Consider the following 19,245-nt stretch of genomic DNA (forward strand, 5'->3'; position numbering starts at 1 on the left):
CTAACAGCAGAACAGACATCTCCCATTTCCCTCCCTTGCAGGCAGTCAGGAAGAGAGACTGCAGCAAAGAATCATCACAAAACAACTATTAATTGTTAAAGATTATTAAACAGATGCCCCAAAACTGGGATGTTCAGTGAGGAATTCAAGGCATCACCCCTTGTGGTGTATGTTGCACACAAGTGATTGGGGTGGGACAGAACTTGTTTCTTGAGAGTGAATGAAATCTGTAAGAGAAGCAGTGCAGGTGGCTACAATGAGCTTAAAATATAAACAAATACCACAGTCACCTTCTGTAAGATTTCCTACAACGATTCAAATAGACTTTAATGCTTATAATGGGGACATAGCAGAGATCTGACTTCCAACAAACCCACACATTTTAAAGGTGACCAGCGAGAGATCACACAGACACCACACAACCTGTGTGAATCAAACCATTCATTTCAGGGCAAAATAAATGGTTTTGTGTTCTGTTTAACTCACAAGGCACTTCCCTATAATTCTATCTACCTTAATCAGACAAACTGGGGATTAAAAAAAAGGACTAATCTGCTCATTGGCCATAATTGCATTTCCTCTGCAAATATTAAGTTAGAACAATAGCAGTGGCTTTTGTAATAAATTTACTGTTAAACGCTTTTCATGTGAACAAGAGAAATGTGTGTTGCCTGCCTAGAGCTTGGAAGAAAGAAGTGAAGAGTATTTTGCCAAAAAATGCTTGAAAAAAACCCCAATACTAAGAAGTTATAAAGCAGGTGGCCAGATTTGTAGGTGGTGGTAGAAAACCAGAATAAAATTATTAAACTTTAATTAGAACTTACCCAACTTTTATCTCTTTGTTGAATTATTATAGGAAACCATCTCTTTATCCATAATAATGCCTAACAAGTGCTAATAATATCTGGATTGGAGGCACCTGGGACTCATTCTAAGGCTTAGCTGAGCTCTCATTAAGGAGAAGCAATGATTCCACCTTTCTTTTCCATGGGTCTCACAAAGCTTCATGGGTTTCACATGGCAAATCACCACGGCTCTGACAACCACCCCAGAACACTGCAGAAATCATGGGTGCAAAGCTGACATGTGAATGGCTCCAGGCTCTGGTCCCAGAGGACCAGAAGTGAGCTAGTTCAGCTAGGAAGTGAGAAGCCAAAGGCACAACCATGGAGTCAGACAAGCTTTTTGGAAACCACCAAAAAGGTTTTGTAAGATTTACATTCCAGGGCATAACACCAGTCCCAATTTGTAAATCATAAATGGGCAGGTCCTTCAAATTCTGCTTCCTTCTTTTGGTGCTTGCAATTCTTGTGAATTTTGCCCCCTTGTTTATTTGTTCTGGGAGTTTAATGCTTGAAACTATCCCACCTACACTTATATAGTAGATGTTTTTCCCTGGATTTGTGATGTGTGTGCATCTCAGGACAGACTCCTCCCTTTGGAAATATATAAGCTTTTAATGGAAAAGCTGTGTCAAACCCACTTAGATGGCAAACCCAGGCCCTCAATTCTGAGACCAGCACACTGCTTGGATGGGCTGTGTGGCAAATCTAAAATTACCTTGAACTTACCAGCCTGGCTGCCTACTGAAAAGCATTTCCTAATGATTACTCCCACTGCTCAATCCTTCTCCAAGGAACAGAGTCAGCTGGCTTGGCAGAAGGGCAGCAGGTGTGTCTGTCAGCTGTTCCACCCCACCTATGCATAACTGCTGATCCAGTCTCTCTCCAAACAAAGATGGAAACGTGAATTCTGTTTGGGGTGGTTTTTATTTTAGATTGAGTTGCTACACAAAGAGAGAACAAATATACATTTCCATGAGAGAAGGGAAAAAGAGAGTATCACATTGTGTCACCCTCCTAACACAACAAACCATCCCCACCTGAGCCACAGGACTGCTCGCTCCCCAGGCAGGCAGGGAGTTCTTACTCCAAAGGATACAGCACACAACAAACATCTGTAACATCTGCCCCAGGGTCACACACCCCCAGACACAGCAGTATGGTCTTTTCTTTGCATATGTGCACAAACATCTGTTCTTGGGAGACAATGGAAAGGCTGATATAGAATCACATGGGTGAAACTCACAGCTTTGAAAGAGGAACAGCTACTGGTGGGCACAAGGATCAACACACCCACATGGCACAAACACCTCTTCAATGGAGTGGTTACTCTAAGAACAAGGCAGATATGTTTGTATCAGTGATACTGGATTGTACTGGAGTGGATGGCAGTGAATTTCAGAGTTCATATTTCTTTTTATTAAAGTAATTAATCAAACGGTTTAGCATATAAAAAATACAATAATCCTCCCTCCTATTCAGAGCAATTTGTGTTCAGGTAGAAATAAAAGCACACACACACATACACACCTCAGGATTGCTGCCAGAGAGCTCACAGGATAAAGAAAAGAAAAGCATTTTCCTTGTCTCACACCAGGACATCACATTCACCCTCCTGTCTCCAGGGATAATGGAGTCTTTCAGCTTTGGTGCATAGTTATATTTGAAAGCCAAACAGCAACTTGGAATTTGTCCTGAAGGGAACCAGGACAAGGCACCTTTAAGGATAATAAGGCAGAAGGAGACTCCTCGTGTGCAGGGGTGGTCCTGCTATCCCTGAATCAGAGGGATTAATCAAAATCTAATCAAAGTCTTCACCCTCACAAAGTGTGAGTGAGTCAGTCTCAGTTTGCTGTAACCAAGAAGCAGCTCAGGAGCAGAGGTTTGCTCAGCTATTTGCAGTGCTATGCAGGGTCTCCATCCCATACAGCAAGACCTTACAAGAGTGCAGCCAGGATAGTAACTGAGGAAGTCTAAATAAGATTGTGTCCTTAAAAGAATTGAATTCTCATGGATGGCAAACACATCACCTCCACAGTGGCCTTCAGGGAAGACAAGTCAACAGAGCATCTGTTGTGGAGCAGAGCAGGGAGGCAGCGACAGCTGGGCCACCTTGGTCACAATTACTTGACTAATTAAGTGTAAAATGTCATTAAGGTATTGCCTTAATGAAGCAGGGTTTGTTCAGAGGCTCTCCAAAGCTGAAAGTATGTCTTTGTCCCCTCCCAACAGGACAGGAAGCAGTCCATGTCCTCAGATGGGGCCAGAATATCTTTAAGTTTGATCTATGTACTATAGGAGCCTGATCCTGCTGGGATCTGGGCAGATTCCAAGGAGCACAACAGACTCTGCAGGAGGGATACAGAGAAGGCAAACTGAACAAAACATGAGGAAGTTTCCTTCTGCATCAACAATGACCACTAGGAAAACACTTTTTTCTTAGAGGCACCACATCATAATGCTCTGAACATGTAAAATGCCTTTAGTTACAGCCAAGAAACATTGTTTTACTGCTGCTTTGTTGGTCATGATCATCCTAAGAGGCCCAGACCATTCCTCTATGCTGCTACAGAGGTATCTCCATCAGAAATCCAGAAACCACAGAAAGCTCAGGAAATTACATCAATGCACATCAGTGAAGGCCCTGGCCTGTCCTTTTTGCAGCATTCCTTCCAGTTCTAAAAAAAAGCTACAATCCAAACCAGTTAATATCTAGAGTATTTTTTATGGTTAAGCACAGCTCTTTCTGTGGGAATGTAATCTGGGGGATTCAGATATTGTAAACAGTTCCTTGAGAGAAGAGTTCCCTTAGCAATTTCCTTCTGCAACATGTAACTGCAATTAAGTTGCACGCACATGCCACATGCAGTTTAGTTTCAATTAGCAAAACATGCTTGGCAAGGAAGAGCATTACTTTCTCAGTGTTGTTTTACCAGAAGGAGCAAGTGAAAGCTATCCTAAGGAACATCTAAGACCAAATTTCTTGGTCTCTGTGGCTTAAAACCACACCGTTAACTTTGCATTACAGCAGAGTTGGCTCAAAATCCATTTCCTCATGCTGGTTCCTGTTGGTAGCCCTGCTTGCCTTGCAAGCAACATCTGTGGCCTTGGGAGACAAGTATAAATGTTTCTTGAGCAGGATTTTACATAAGAGCTGTCGGCCAGCTGAAATGTCCACAGTGCTCACCCCCTGCTGGCACAGAGATCTGAGGTTAAATCCAAATGAGATTTCGTAACTATTAAGGATGATGCATCTGCTGACACTGAGATATAATTTGATAAGTAACCACCCTGTGAACACTTGAATGAAAGATTTTTTTTTTTCCTCTCTTATAAAAATCTCTGTACAGAATCAAATATATTTATAAACTCTCAGATGTGGATTCTTTTAAGGAGGTGATAGTTGTTAGCTAAAAATGAACCTGGCTTTGGGACTGATCCTAGCTGGCTTGGCAACTCCTCATGTGACTCAAGAGAGGGTTCGTTCACCTTTTTCTGTATTCATTCACTTGTGCAGATGTGAACTGATGCCTGCTGGTCACAAATGCCTGTAAACACCCACGCAGAGAATGAATTCTGTGTTAACTTTAACTTTCCAAGACAGTGCTCAGATGTGAAGACCTACAGGAGCCAAATAAGGCTCTTGATCACTTATTGTCAGAGTTAAAATATTCAGGGGCAACTGTCTCAATGTGTCACCCAAAGTCTGGAAAAAGTTTTAGATCATTTGTCAAATGATCCCTTTTCCCTCCTGCCAGAAAACTGAAGCAAATGGCTTTCATCAATACGGTCCCATAGATAACAAGTTGGTCTTTGTCCTTGGAGAATAATGGTCTCCATGCATTTATCTGAGGAGCATTTGTCCTAGCTATCCTGCAAGGAGGAATGTGGGTCAATCTCTGATCCAGAACTGTACTGCTGTTCCTCTGGTCATGGCCAGCAGCCAGCAGCAGCTTACCAGAGCTCCATGCTGGCCCTCTGCATGCTGCCTTGTTGCATTTCAGAACCTTCAGCACTCCTGCCTCTCCCTGCAAATCCCACCCAAGCAGCAGGCAGGGATTTGTGTTGTCTCTGCTACATGCCAGACAAATGCCTGCAGCCTCTTTGATCCTATCCATATCAAAATGTCAAGGAAAAGATGCTCCTTTATCCTCTTGCTTACCCTGTCTTCTGTGACGATGCCCCTGCAGCCTTCCAGCTCTTCCTTCTTTTTCTCCATCTTTGTCACCCATACTGACAACAAGACAACTTGTTCTTTGAGCTGAAAAGCTCTTTCTCCCACTGAAACTAGTCAGGAACTAAGCTGTCAAGACTCCCAATATAGATGTTGAATCCATGGTGATGCCTGTTAATTTACCTGAGCCTAAGCTTTCATGGCATGTCAGGTGAGATGGAAGGAGGCAGATAGAACAGGGCACTGTGTTGTCCTTGATCAAGTCACATCCCTTTTCTGAGCTGCAGCTCACACTGACACCAGCTCTCCTGCTCCCCCCAAATTAACCCAGCAAATGCATCCACCTGATTTCTTTTCCATTCCTCCTCTAGCACAATGCAACTCTGCATACTTTCATTATTTGATTCCTTTCAGATTTTTGAAAAGTTCATTATTCCTCAAGATTTACTGCTCTCTGTCTTAAGAGCGCTTTCCAAACATTGCAACTCACTATCTTCCACACTACAGCCTGTGAGAGACACATAAATATCTGTAAACCTAATTTACAGAAAAGGAAGCACAGGTATAAAACTTATGCAACCTGTGCTGTTCATCTGTCACCAAATCAGTCATTACAGGCAGCTCTGTCATTATGATCTGCCAAGGCAGTGAACCTTGACAAATCAGTGAAGATGTGACAATTTTTCTTTGGTGAGAGTTTATATTTTGGTCTTTGGACTTGGTACCTGAGGCTTACTGCTCACTGCCTGTGGGAGGGTCAGGATTAAAAATTATCATTTCCAACAGGATGATGCTTTACAGTGGCTGCAGAAATGCTCTGTATTAGCAGAGGACCAGAGTGAAGATTTTGCCCAGACTGTTGACCAATGCTGCTAATCTTTGCAGAAGAGGTGGTGGTTTTGTCCCTTTTGCAAGCTCTTGAGGACTCAACCTACAAAATATGGCTGGGTGGTCAGTCACACAGATGACAGGAACTTGGACTTGACTGAAAGAGGAACTGCCTAAACACCTCAGATTTCATTGTTCTTGCTGCAAAATAAGGAGGAACTGCAGGAGAATAGGAACGGTGACACTGGTTCAGGTCCACATCTGGCACCAGTCACAGCAAATGCCCAGGGAAGAGTATGGGAACAGAGCAAGCACCAGGAAAGTTTCCTGCCCCTCACACACTCCCCTAATCTCTCACCACCTCAGGGCCACTGCCTCCTCAGGGCTGCCCAGAAAAGAACAAAGCAAAGATTGTTTCACCAATCCATGCAGTCCTTTGGCCAGCTCCACATCTCTGTTACATCCGAGGGACACAGTCCTGCTTGTCACATCCTGGCAGGGCAAGCCCTGGGATTGGCTCCAGCCCGTTCTAACACAAAAGCCATCCTGATTGCAAGAGACATCCCCAGAAGGGGTTGAAGTCCTTTGCAATCACCCAGTCTTGTAGAGCAATTACCAACACCAAGCCTCAGCTAAAGCTCAGTTCTTAGGAATACAAGATCTTTACTGAAAATATCCCACAAGCAGTCAAGTCCTGGCACCATCCCCTGCTCACTACAGTTTTTCAGGCATCTACACCCACATCTCACAGCACAGAACAAGCACCTTGCTCAATGTGAGAGACAGATACTGCTTGGCACTCTCAGAGCAACTCTAAATTACCAAGGCTCACAAACCTCTGCTGAGTCCAGGACAGGAACAAGGCAGAATGCAAACTGCAGCCCTCAAAATTCTGTCCACTCTCCCATTTACTCCTGAACCACTGAAACATAAAAAGAACATACAGAATTCCAGGAAACAGGATGAGATCAGGCAGTGATAAATAAAACATGGAGTGAAAGTCAATCCTGGAGAAGAAACAAAAGATGGTGCAAAATGCTCAAAGAAACTTCACTGAAAAAAAGGCTTGAAGACTCTTCAATATTTCATAGAATCCACTGAGTTGGAAGGGACCTATGAGGATCATCAAGTCCAACTCCTGGCCTTGCACAGGATACCCTAAGAAACACACCATGTAATTTCCATATCTTTCTCTCAAAAAGCAATTCCTGTACTAGAGGGTAGGACATGAGCTGAGAACTTGCACCTTCCAGAAAAAAAAACAACAAAAAAAAACAACAACAAAAAAAAAGCAACCTAAAAATCAAATAGAAAATAGTGTTTTCTACATGGAATTTGTTTCCTTAAAAAAAAAAAAAAAAAAAAAAGAGGCAACTGACTAAAGGTTTCCAATTTACAGTTATGCCAGCAAAACAGAAATATATGTCCAGGCAAGAGACATTGGAGTTAAGTACCACAGTGGCACCAGATTTGTGGAGTGGCTGGGCAAATGGCAAGTCTCCTGTCTCATCAGACTTACCACCAGGATTCACATCATTACAGTGGCAGTTGTTGGAATGTATTTTTTACAGCCTGAGAGAGAGCAGTACTGGATCTTTCACATTCCTACCTTAAGAAAACAATCCAGGTAGAGAGTTCTAGAATGCATCACAGCTATCGTGAGGAATGGGAACATCAGAAGAAAACAAAATGTAAATTCTGACACAAATGATTAAAAAAATGACCAAGAAGATTTTCTGACAAGCAGAAATCATCCAGCACTACTGCTTCCATAGATCCCTCTTGTTGTGCACAAACAATAAAAGAACTGGCAGCATAGAACCACAGAATGTTAAAGGGTGGGAAAGGACCTTAAAGATCCCAACCCCCCTGACATGTGCAGGGACACCTCCCCACTAGACCAGGTTACTCAAGGTCTTACTCAGTCTGACTTTGAACACTGTCAAGGTTGAGGCATCTACAACCTCCCTGGGCAACCTGTTTCAGTGTCTCACCAAATTTCATCTCGTTCAGTTTGTATCCACTGGTCCTTGTTCTACCACTACAGTTCCTGACAAAGCCCCTCTCTGGCTTCCCTGCAGGCCCCCTTCAGATACTGTAAGGTTGCATTGCAATCCTTCTATTCTCTGGGCTGAAGAAACCCAATTTTGTCAGCCTGTCTTTGCAGGGGATGCTCTTTGTGGCCCTCAGCTGGACTTCCTCCAACAGTTCCACGTCCTTCTTATTTTGGGAACACCAGAACTGTACACAGTATTCCAGGGGGTCTCACAAAAGCACAGGAGGTAAACATTTGATGAGGGATAAAATTAAACTACAGAACCCAGCCCACAAGGGACAGTCAGGATTTTCAGCTTCCTTGACACACCCATATACTATTTTAAAATCAAAGTATTTGGGGTTCTGGTGCATTTAGATATTTCAGAGAGATGCTTAGACTTAAAAATGTGCTTTTGGTTTCCTGAGTTGAAAGGAGTTGGGATGATTCTAACAGGAAGAAATGTGAAGCTGATCTGCTGGGCAAGAGACATCCCTACAGAACTGTGTTTGTCTCCTTCCATTTTGAAGGTGAGCCAAGGAATGACCAAATTTTGTGGACATGGTTACAAATAAACTGGTTAAGAAGAAACTCCACCTGCAGTTTCCCAGAGGGCTGACTAATCCTTTCCTCCTTGGACTGTCTGCATGGCTCCAGTGCATTGGATTAACCAGCCAGTCATGCTGCACTCACGGGGCTCTCCCTCAGGGGTGGCCACATCTCACTCTGAGCATCTTCCTGCAAAATTCACTGAGTCCCTCTACCAGGAGGGATGCCTTGCAAAGGAAGGCAGCTGCTGCCATGGAATTGGAGTTGTCTCTTCCTAGTGCTGACATCTTTCCAAGACAGATTCCTCTGAAGCAAGAGAGGAGAAAGAAAAAGGGAGACTTTAGCATTTATATCAAAGCTAAGTGTAAATATATATTGCTGAATTAACAGTGTGGAGATGGACCATATGCAATCTCTTGTTGAAGTAACCAAGAGAAAACATCACAAGCCCAGGCAAATTTTTGGCAAGTGTAGTCATATTTTTTTAACTATTAGCATCCAAAGAGCCAAGATAAATCAACAGGATCTTTGCAATGAGCCTGCCAGACTTTGTTCAGGTTTGGGATATAAATTCAGGAAGGACACTGCAACGGCAAAAAAGGAGGAGTAAGAATCCAGAAGCATTTAGCTGAGCTTCAAGCAAAGGTTACCACCTGCCACTAAAGCATTACCCTGGGCCAGCACCACCCAGAATTACTACAGGTAAACTGCTGCCAGAAGAACATTTATGGCAGGACCAAACTCCTAGCAGGAACAGTAGCCAGCTCCCACAGAGAGATAGATCACTGGGGTTATAAATTCACCTCTTCTCTTCCCCTTTCAAGCCAAGACTCACAGCTGCCTGTCATCAGTTTCCACATGATGTGTGTTCAGAATTTTTCCTCCCCTATTCAATTTTGCTGAAAGAGAGTATGACTAAAGTTGTTTTGATTGACCCATTAAATACACACGAGCAGGACATCATGTGCTAGCAGAGGATCATGTGTGTTTTCATGAAGGGAACTGACTTCTGGACTTATGGATGTTGTCACAGGCAAGCCTCTTTCAGACATACTAAAGCTGGAACAGACTCTACATTTTTTTCAGCCCCAGAGGGATTACTTTAACAAAATTTGTTATTCCTTTGATTTTTTTCCTTAACAGCTTGGTTAGAAGAAAGGAGGAAACCAATCCTTGATCTGCACAAAGATCTCCTCTGTTTGGTCCCACAGTTTGGGAGTTACTCAGCAAGGAAAGCTGCTATGAGCTGCAATGTAGAGAGAGAATGAAACAAGTCCCTATAAGCTATTAATTTAGGTATGAAACAAAAAAAAAATATTAAAAATAAACCCCGGCTAGTTTTAAGGACATATTCAATGTTTTTAATGGATCGGAGAACATGAGAGGAAGGGGAGTGGGAGAAAAATGTTGCTTCATAACAACATGGCTGTAATGGTTGGTGCTTCCAAGCTACAAAACAAATTTAAGCAACATTTTCACCCACTCTGGAGTTTCTAGACTGCTTCTCCATTCAAACAGCAGCAAAAATTTTTCCCTACAATAAGCACATACTGGGTTTGTCTACCTCCCTATCTTCAACCCATCTGAGCCTTCACTGATGAAAGTCTTGTTACAGCAGAAGCCTCGATGGCAGTTCTCACGTCCATGTACACCAGTGTGCAGCGCAACACGTATGCATGTACACGCATAAACTATCAAAATACTATTATAAAGCGAGCGCTCCTTCTCAACAGCCCTTCTCTGCCCACCCCACCTCCCTCCCCTTCCCCAGGCCAGCATATTTTAAAATAGTCTGGAACTGAGCACTTCCAGGAGCTGCAAACGTCTGGGTGCGTTGACAAGTCCCCGGGCACCTCCAGGACTGGTGTCGACGAGCGGCCTCGAGTTCACAACACTGATTCCTTGGATTCAGGGTCTGCTGTGCTGCTTGTGTTGGACACTGGGTTTTTGTGGGTTACCAAAGGTGACGTTTCTGCTTCAGACTTGCTGTTTGCAACTGCTTCTACGGTGACTTCCTTGAGCTCCTGCTCTCTCTCTTTCTTGTCTTTTTCATTCAGGTAATTAAGGATGCCTGCTCCCAGGGCATCCCCTTCCACATTCACAACTGTGGTGGTTCGGTCCCTGGTGAAGATCAGAAACAAAAGCCAAAGCAGCAGGGTTTTAGTTTTAAGAGAGTTTTAACACAATAAGGGGAGCTGATTCACCCCTGCTGAATCACTAACATCAGGGGAACTAGACAAGGGAGATGTAGCTGTCACAAGTGTTTTCCACAGAAGTATCATCACTATTTCAGAACTAAAAATGTGCACCAGAGCAGGTTTAAGGTGAGTCAAACTGTTACCATTAGCTGGTTCTGGTCTCTCTGGGTTGCAGCAATGGTACTACTGTTTCTCAGGCATCCTGCTTTTCACAGGTCACCTCCTTCCTCTTCCTTCTTCCCAGGCCAGCATTTTTCAAATACATGTTCAGAGCAGGAACTTACTTTGGGCTTATCCAGTAAGTGACTCAGGGCACCCAGCTCTCTTTTTACTACTGTGACTGGTATCTTAACCCAAGCACCTACTTAAGGGATCCTTCCAAAAGCAGGCAGAACGACTTGTGCTCTCTGCATTTGCTATCCATAGCACCTGCCCTAATTTTTGGTGCTACAACACACAACTAGTGTGCCAGGGTGTAATGGAAGAGATTTATGGGTCATAAAGATGAACAGTGTTCTCATGTGGCTTTTGAGACTTCCTAGTCATTCTGCAGCCTAACTTTAACAGAGGCTCAATTTGTAATTGTGGTCCTCCCTGGTAATTAAACAGCTGGCATGAAAGCAAGACATGGGACTCCTTCCTCCCTCTTTCCCCCTTTTGTTACCAGAAGGTTGAGCTCCTTGATTAGAGCACTTGACCACAGAGGGTTGCTACCTATTTTAAAAGGAAGGCAACCAGCACAACACAGGCTGAGAGCAGCCCAGAGTGAAAGGAAGGGCAAGTTTTTCACTGTTGCCTCAAAGCACTTGCAAATACAGGTGTGGAACACCCAGCCACTATTGTACTTCCTTAGGAAGACAGGATAAAAATGGCTTTGCCTGTATCTCCTGTCCTCTGGAGGTGGCTGATCCCCACGAGGTTACAGCAAGAAAGAGTGTGATGACCCTAGGGAAGCTGTAGGAATATGCTTCACAGACACATTGTGTGGGAAGGGAAGGTAATACAGCTGCCACCTTCCCCAGTCTCTGAAATTTCCACATCTGCTGTGGGAATGCACCATCTCTACAGAGAGGCTGGTGTTTCCAAAAAGCAACGCTGAGGCATTATGTGCAGTCCTAACCAGGAACTGCCCAATAACCCACCAAATGGAAACAAATTACCTGAGCAGGATTCAGATCACTTGACCCATACTGACCTCTTACTTCTTTCCCAGAAGATGGAAAGGAAAGGTTACCACCATCAACACTGTCTACTAAACTTGTGACACTCAGCACTGCGTTCCAGCCATTACACTGCCCATAGCAGTGACAAGTGTCACAAACCCTTTGTGTCCCTGCCCTGCCAGTGGACAGCACATCTCTGTGATACTTGTGTTGGTGCTTTGACCAGTCTTGAAACTATAAAAAGAAGTTCTAACAATAGCTGACAGGAGCTTCTGATGGAAACTGCTTCCCATGTATGACAAGGAAGTTTTCCACAAGTGATGTTCAGACTCAATTTCCTTTGTTCTCCCCTGCCTTTCTAATGGCCAATTAATTTCCAGCAATATCAACACATTCTAAATGGACTTTTAACAACCATTCTAATGGGACTTGAAGGCAAGAAGAAATACATCTCTACAAAGGCTGAATAAAAAAGCTTGAAGAGGGATTTTAGCATACTGACTGCTTTAAATGGGAAGGCACCACCTTTTCCATTCCCCATCACAATTTACCTGTCTTGCAGGCAGACATCATGTAAGAACTTATTTTCTGCTGGGTTATATTCTGGACTTTGACCACATTTCTAGCTAAATATGCTACAAGGATGCTGTAGTGAGGTGGATGTCACTCTTTTCCCATGTAACAAGTGACAGGATGAGAGGAAATGGCGTCAAATTGCACCAGGGGAGATTTAGATTAGATATTATGAAAATCTTTCCATGGGGAGAGTTGTAAATCATTTGAACAGACTACCTGGAGAAGTGGTGGAGTCCCCATGACACAGCTTAATGGGTGAGCATGGTGGGTGGTGCAAAAACCTGAATGCCTTTTCCCAAATTCCGTATTTCTGTGCCTCCCAACAGCAGGTGGGTGAGGCTTGCAGTACTCACACGATCCAGTCCACGGCCAGGATGAGGGACAGGTCGTTGGTGGGCAGCCCGATGGCCTCCAGGATGATGGCGATGGTGAGGACGCCTCCGGCCGGGACCCCGGCTGCTCCCACGCTGGACGCCGTGGCTGTCACGCTGCAAATCCACAACATGGGTTAGAGGAGCTCCCAGCTCTGCCCTGCTGCTCTCTGTCATGTGTTCCCCCACCATGGGAGCTGTCAACAACCCCTCCAGCATGGGACAAGCAGAGAGGGAGCGCTCGCTTCCCAGGCAAAGCCCTTCCTGCCTGCTGGTGCAAAGGAACAGAGCACAGGGCTCAGCAGGGACACACAGCAGCTACCGTGGTGATGGCTCTGGGTTCAACACCAGGACTGCCTCTTCAGCATCAGAAACAGCCAACACAGCTCTATCCTACTGCCTTTTCAGCATCAGAAACACAGTTCTACCCTGCTGCCTTTGCAGCATCAGAAACAACCAACACAGCTCTACCCTGCTGCCTTTGCAGCATCAGAAACAACCAACACAGCTCTATCCTGATGCCTCTTCAGCATCAGAAACAACCAACACAGCTCTATCCTGCTGCCTTTTCAGCATCAGAAAACACCAACACAGCTCTATCCTGCTGCCTTTTCAGCATCAGAAACAACCAACACAGTTCTACTCTGATGCCTTTTCAGCATCAGAAACAACAACACAGTTCTACCTCGATGCCTTTTCAGCATCAGAAACAATCAACACAGCTCTATCCTGCTGCCTTTGCAGCAGTATAAACAACCAACACAGCTCTATCCTGCTGCCTCTTCAGGATCAGAAACAACCAACACAGCTCTACCCTGCTGCCTTTTCAGGATCACAAACAACCAACACAGTTCTACCCTGATGCCTTTGCAGCATCAGAAACAACCAACACAGTTCTATCCTGCTGCCTTTTCAGCATCAGAAACAACCAACACAGCTCTATCCTGCTGCCTCTTCAGCATCAGAAACAACCAACACAGCTCTATCCTGATGCCTTTTCAGCATCAGAAACAACCAACACAGCTCTATCCTGATGCCTTTTCAGCATCAGAAACAACCAACACAGCTCTATCCTGATGCCTTTTCAGCATCAGAAACAACCAACACAGCTCTATCCTACTGCCTTTTCAGCATCAGAAACAACCAACACAGCTCTATCCTGCTGCCTTTTCAGGAGCAGAAACAACCAACACAGCTCTATCCTGCTGCCTTACTAACATGCCCAGCTCCAGGATGCTGAGGGACTTACAGCCCCTAAATCAGGAGCTGGAAACCTGCAGTGTATGTGCTCAACACACCTTTTTGTGTGCAGATGTCTGCAGCTGAGCTCTCCTTGGGTATCACTGCATCATCCTCAGACCTGTCTTCACACCTGATTCACTGAGAGTACCTGAAAAGCTAATTTGGCTACACACCAAATAAAAACAAAAAAAACCAGTGCCCCAGCCCTGCCTTATAGACAAACAACATACTGGGAAACACAATCAAGAAGGAAATAAAACCTGGCCAGGAAGGAAAAAAAAAAAAGCCAGGAAACAGCTCTAGGAGGCATGCAGCTGTGAGGTGGATGGGCATAGTGAGGAGCCAGAACTACTTGTAGCATCCTCATTTAAGGGATTTTGAGGAGAAAAATGAAGATAATGACACTTCATGTGATATGGGACATCGGAGGATATTCCAGGCATAGAGGGGAGAGAGTCTTAGAGAAGGAAGTAGGACTGGGGTGGTGGAGGGGATAATGGAGCAAAGCAGTTAGGAACAACAAGAGATCTGACCAGGAAAGCCAGTAATGTGATGGTAGGAAGGACAGAGATGAGCAGGAACAGAATCTTTAGTACAAAAGAGATGCATAAGAAACCAAGATGCTGGCAGGAAAATTTTCCAAGCCATCCAGAGGGGCAATAAGGGGCTGCTTTCTGGGCAATGCAGAATGCCTCAATTACCCAGCCTAATGGTGACTGGAGGATAGAGGAGTGAGATGCTTAAAGGAGGAGAGGAATTTCATGTGAGAAAGAGCTTTAAACAGCTCAAAGACTGTTTCAGAATTCAATTACCCCTCCCATGTTCCACCTTTTATTAAATCGAGACTCTGGCAAATCTTGTAAAGGTTTAAAGACTCCATCCTTTAATTACCCTATAATTATGTTACATAGCAGTTTGTAAGCTTTAGGTCAGAGATGTGGAATGCTAACTGTTAGCTATTAACGGAGAGACCACAGCTTGAATGTGTCTGGGGGCCAGAAGAATGTGGTTGCAAGGAACTTACAGAATTGTGAAGATCTGCCCAGGGTTGAGGTCGACATTATTCAGCTGAGCAATAAACACAGCTGCCATGCACTGGAAAATAGCAGCTCCATCCATGTTTACAGTGGCCCCAATGGGAAGGATGAACCTGCTGATCCTCTTGTCGACTCCGTTGTTCTCCTCGATGCACTTGATCATGGACGGGAGTGTGGCTGAGCTGGAAACAGAACAGAGGGAAATGGAACACAGAGCACCAGGGTGGCCTGAATGTCCCAGCACTGTCATGGCCTTCATGCTTCCAGCATGCTGCAGACAGGACTGGCAAGGCAACAGTGCCATTTCACAGTCCCTCTCTGGCATGATGGCAGTGAGGGACCCTCCCTGTTGGGTTTTGAGCAGAGGTATTTAATAATTTGCTTTCATTCAGAAATAGCTGATAAGGACTTTTATCTCCCACAAGCAAGAACTCATGACTTAGCACAGTATTACATGGCTGTAGAATGAGCAAGTCTCAAACTACAAACATACAGTAACAGATGCAAATATAGCAGGGGAGGTTGGAACTAGATGATCTTTAAAGTTCCTTCCAAACCAAACCACTGTATGATTCTATGATAATAGTATCTTCTCAAATGAACAGAAAAATAATCAAAAATTAAACAGCACTCTTGGACTTACTTCTTGCATTATAAATGACATGGTTTTATTCACAAACCCTGTCTTACTATGCAGAAGGAGGGAGTTTATAAATAGTACTTCAGCTCCATTGACAGACATGGAACATGCTTTTGGGGATGACCTGAAATGATTTTATATAATATGTCATTTGATCAGGTGTTTGTACTTGAGAAAAGTGTAAATGACACACTCAATCATTTAGTTATGACAAATAAAAGCTGATCAGGCCAGATCTTTGAAATAAATGTTAAATGCCTTTACACTAGCAAGCAAGTCAGCTTTGCTCCTACAAGATTAGTCTAAATTTGTTCCAGTTCCTTCTAAACTTAAAAAGTAAACCTCTGAGGGCAAAGTCACTCACTACTGATCCTCACTTCACTTAAAACTGAAAGGACAGCTGGCAGGATCATTTAAAGGCAACTTCTCTTTTTTTTTTTCCCAAGATATTCCAACTCAGCATCATGTAACAGCCCCAATATTTTCAGGAATTCTTTTCAACAATTGATAAACAGCATGTGCTGTGTGGCAGGCTGATGACAGCAGTGGGACTCTCTATGCTTAGAAGACTCTTTCTGCAATCTCAGGAACAACATTCACACCTTAAACTAAAACTGGATACAGGCAGTATGACAAACAGCCAGGGCCACAGCCAGGGTGACAAACATAACCAGGCTACAGTCCCAGAAGTGGCACAGAAACTCACCTGGAGCAAGTGGCAAAGGCAGTGGCAAGTGGTGTGATAAGTCCTAAGAGAAAACGATACGGATTTTGCCGTGTGGCTGCAAAATAAATAAGTGGCAGAATGATTCCACCGTGGATGACGTGGCCCAGGATAGAGGCAAAGATGTATTTTCCCAGACTGGTCACCAGAAGCACAATATCTTCCATTTCCACAATCTTGCTCCCAACAAGGAACATAATGCCAATAGGTACATACCTGTGTAAATGAAATATTGGCTGTCATTAAGTACAAACAAAAAGCCTTGGAAAACATGGCATTTTCTGTCCTGGAGATAACATTCCCCTAAACAACCTGCTGCACCTATTGAAGGGTAGTTCCTTATTCACCACATGCTCAGGCCAGGCAGATTTGGAAGGCTTTTCTAAGACTCTTGTTTGGTGGATGGTAAGCAGTCAAATTTTAAAAGGTCTGTTCACTTATGCCCTCAGAGATAAGGTAAAGAGAGTGCCAAAGGGAAGGTGAGTGGGAAGCAGAAATGCTGCCAGGGGCTACCAGGACAAGACACCAATAGGGAAGGGAGCAGCATCACATCACTGAAGTAGAGAGAGGTCAAAGAGCTGAGTCTTAGACATGCAGAAACTCCCAGCACGAGTACAGAGGCAGGTCATTAAAATCACAGACACACTGTGTGCCAACTCCATGGAGGTTTAGAGAAAGCTGTGCACATACCAGAGAGCTCAGCTAAAGGCTGCTGATGCATGTGCCAAAGACAGCAATTAACTCTGCTATTTGCCTAAAAAGGACTAAACTAAATGATCGGGCTTCCAGAGCCTCCCCCAAGCCAACAGCCAGACACTTACACACATCCATGCCTCCTATCTAGAAACATGCCACGTCAGCATTTGTTTGAAGTTTCCTTTGTCAAGAACACACAGAGCTGCTCCAGGGGAAGGGCCACCTGCAGGCCACAGCCACACCTCTGGTCCCAGCAGCCCTGAAAAGACTGAACTGCCCCTGCACCAACAGTAGAGCAGCTCCAAACAAACTGTGTGGATCACTGCAGGCCCAGGGCCAGCTCCTTCCTTAGCCCAGTTTGTGTCTGAGCACCTCTGCTGATGCTGTCCATGCTTCAACCCTTTCTTCTAAGATTAAGAAATACTAAAAGATCACCCAGCTCCCTAGAATCCTGCTCCAGGAAAATGTGTGACTACAAAAGATTTGCCTGTACATCTCAGGAATAAAGACTCCAATGCCCATGTTCAGAGAAGCTGATTTGTGGAGTCAGGACAAACTCCAGAAGGTTTGGTTAAGCATGCAAAGGTGTGGAAAGGTGGGCAAGCCTTAACACTGCTCAGATCACTCACTTCTTCCTGGCCTGCCTCTCCCTCAGTGGTTCTGCAGCTCCTCTGTTCCATGCAGAGAATATCTCTCTATGTCCCAGATCCACATGAGCATCGTCTATCCCTTGGCCAGATTTCTAGGGGAGCCTGTGGAACATTCCCCACTTAGCCTCTGCAATTCTGCCTCTGAACTGTCTTTCTGAGGACCCTGATTAGCCAGATCCAGCTGAGCCCTGGTCCTGCACAAGCTCTGAACATTGAATTCCTCCCCTGAAGAGGGAGGCTGGAGAGGACAGAACTGAAAGTTGAGACCCAAGTGCTGCCAAAACAAGCTGAACAGGACCAGATATGAGCTCAAGCTGCCTTTACTCCCAGTAGTATTTCACCATTCCAAAATATCCCTTGGGAAGCACATGCAGCTTGACAGATTTTGAATAAATACCAGGACTACACAAGAGCCTTAAGGAAGGAAAGAGAACAAGTAAGGGCTTCACCGTTAAGGGTCAGCAGTGGTCCCTATAATCCACAAAATAAAGGATTACATACCAACTGATTGGCTTGAAGTGCTAGCACTGTAATGAGCTGAATACATTAAATGCCTCTTATCAGTATTCAGTGTCCAAGGAATTACACTCAAGAGCAAAAAGCTTAAGCTGCTTGGAGACTGAATTTTTCAATCCCTTATGATAGCAACTAACACAGATCTGCCTGTGTAAAATCAGGTGTTTTGTTAAAACCCTACTTCTTAGGGAGAGGAAAACAGCAGGAATGAAAAAAGCAGAATGAAGGGAAAATATATTTAAATACACATTTAATACATTAGGTACATTTACAGCTTTTTAACCAGCTTTGGAAAGGGAGTGAAAAATGTCCCACTATTATTTTGTTTGCTAGCTATCTTTATTAATATTTTTAACTCTGTATGACAGGTATTGGTACTGTTGCTTTCACAGGAGCAGCCTAACTCCATACAGCTACCGAGGACAGCCATGACACTGCTCTGAGGCCCAGGTCCATCCCACCTGATGGAAAACCCAGCCAGGAGGCTGCTCCTACCCCAGCTTAGGTGGCCTGAACCACGCTCTAGGGGTGCCTGTCTCCTCCAACGCTGGTTTCTTGCTAATGAGAAAGCTTAGTGTGCTCCAGTTCCTAACTATCAGACTTTTTTTGGCATCAAAAGCTTTGTGGGTTTGATCAGAGCACCAGTCAGCCCATAAGCTTTTCCAGACTCCAAGGAAATAAGTGAAAGAATGTATTTGCTTATTAATAGGTAAGAGAAAAAAAAAATCAGCCTTAGGAAATACTGAGTTTTCTTTCCACTAAATAATCAAAAGGGAGTCCTGGAGAGGATTTATAGGCAACCCTTTGAAGTTCCCCAGCCTGAAACCTTAAGCTATGAGTGACTGTCTCATTACAGGGCACAAGCAAGGAGAAAAGACCCCATTGTGTGACATCACAAGATCCACTTTTGCTGTGATGAGGATCTCACAGGAAACAGCAGGACAGAGAGATGAAATGGGAGTTTGCTGACCTAAGCATAACACTGCAGTGCAGATGTACCTGCA

At 44.3% G+C, this 19,245-nt stretch overlaps 1 protein-coding gene across 1 annotated transcript in view; it reads right to left on the reverse strand.

Annotated features, from left to right (window-relative positions):
* Window positions 1-1,750: 1,750 nt before the first annotated feature.
* Window positions 1,751-19,245, reverse strand: part of SLC1A4 (solute carrier family 1 member 4) — a 32,812-nt gene continuing 15,317 nt past the window's right edge. The window contains exons 5-8 of the mRNA XM_030269265.4: window positions 16,362-16,595; window positions 15,003-15,197; window positions 12,719-12,853; window positions 1,751-10,549 (exon numbers count right to left, since the gene is read on the reverse strand). Of these exons, the coding sequence (XP_030125125.1) occupies window positions 10,315-10,549; window positions 12,719-12,853; window positions 15,003-15,197; window positions 16,362-16,595 (799 nt within the window). The 3' untranslated portion in view covers window positions 1,751-10,314. The remainder of the gene's footprint in view (window positions 10,550-12,718; window positions 12,854-15,002; window positions 15,198-16,361; window positions 16,596-19,245) is intronic.

The sequence above is a fragment of the Taeniopygia guttata genome, chromosome 3 (assembly GCF_048771995.1).
Source record: "Taeniopygia guttata chromosome 3, bTaeGut7.mat, whole genome shotgun sequence".
NCBI classification, from domain to species: domain Eukaryota; kingdom Metazoa; phylum Chordata; class Aves; order Passeriformes; family Estrildidae; genus Taeniopygia; species Taeniopygia guttata.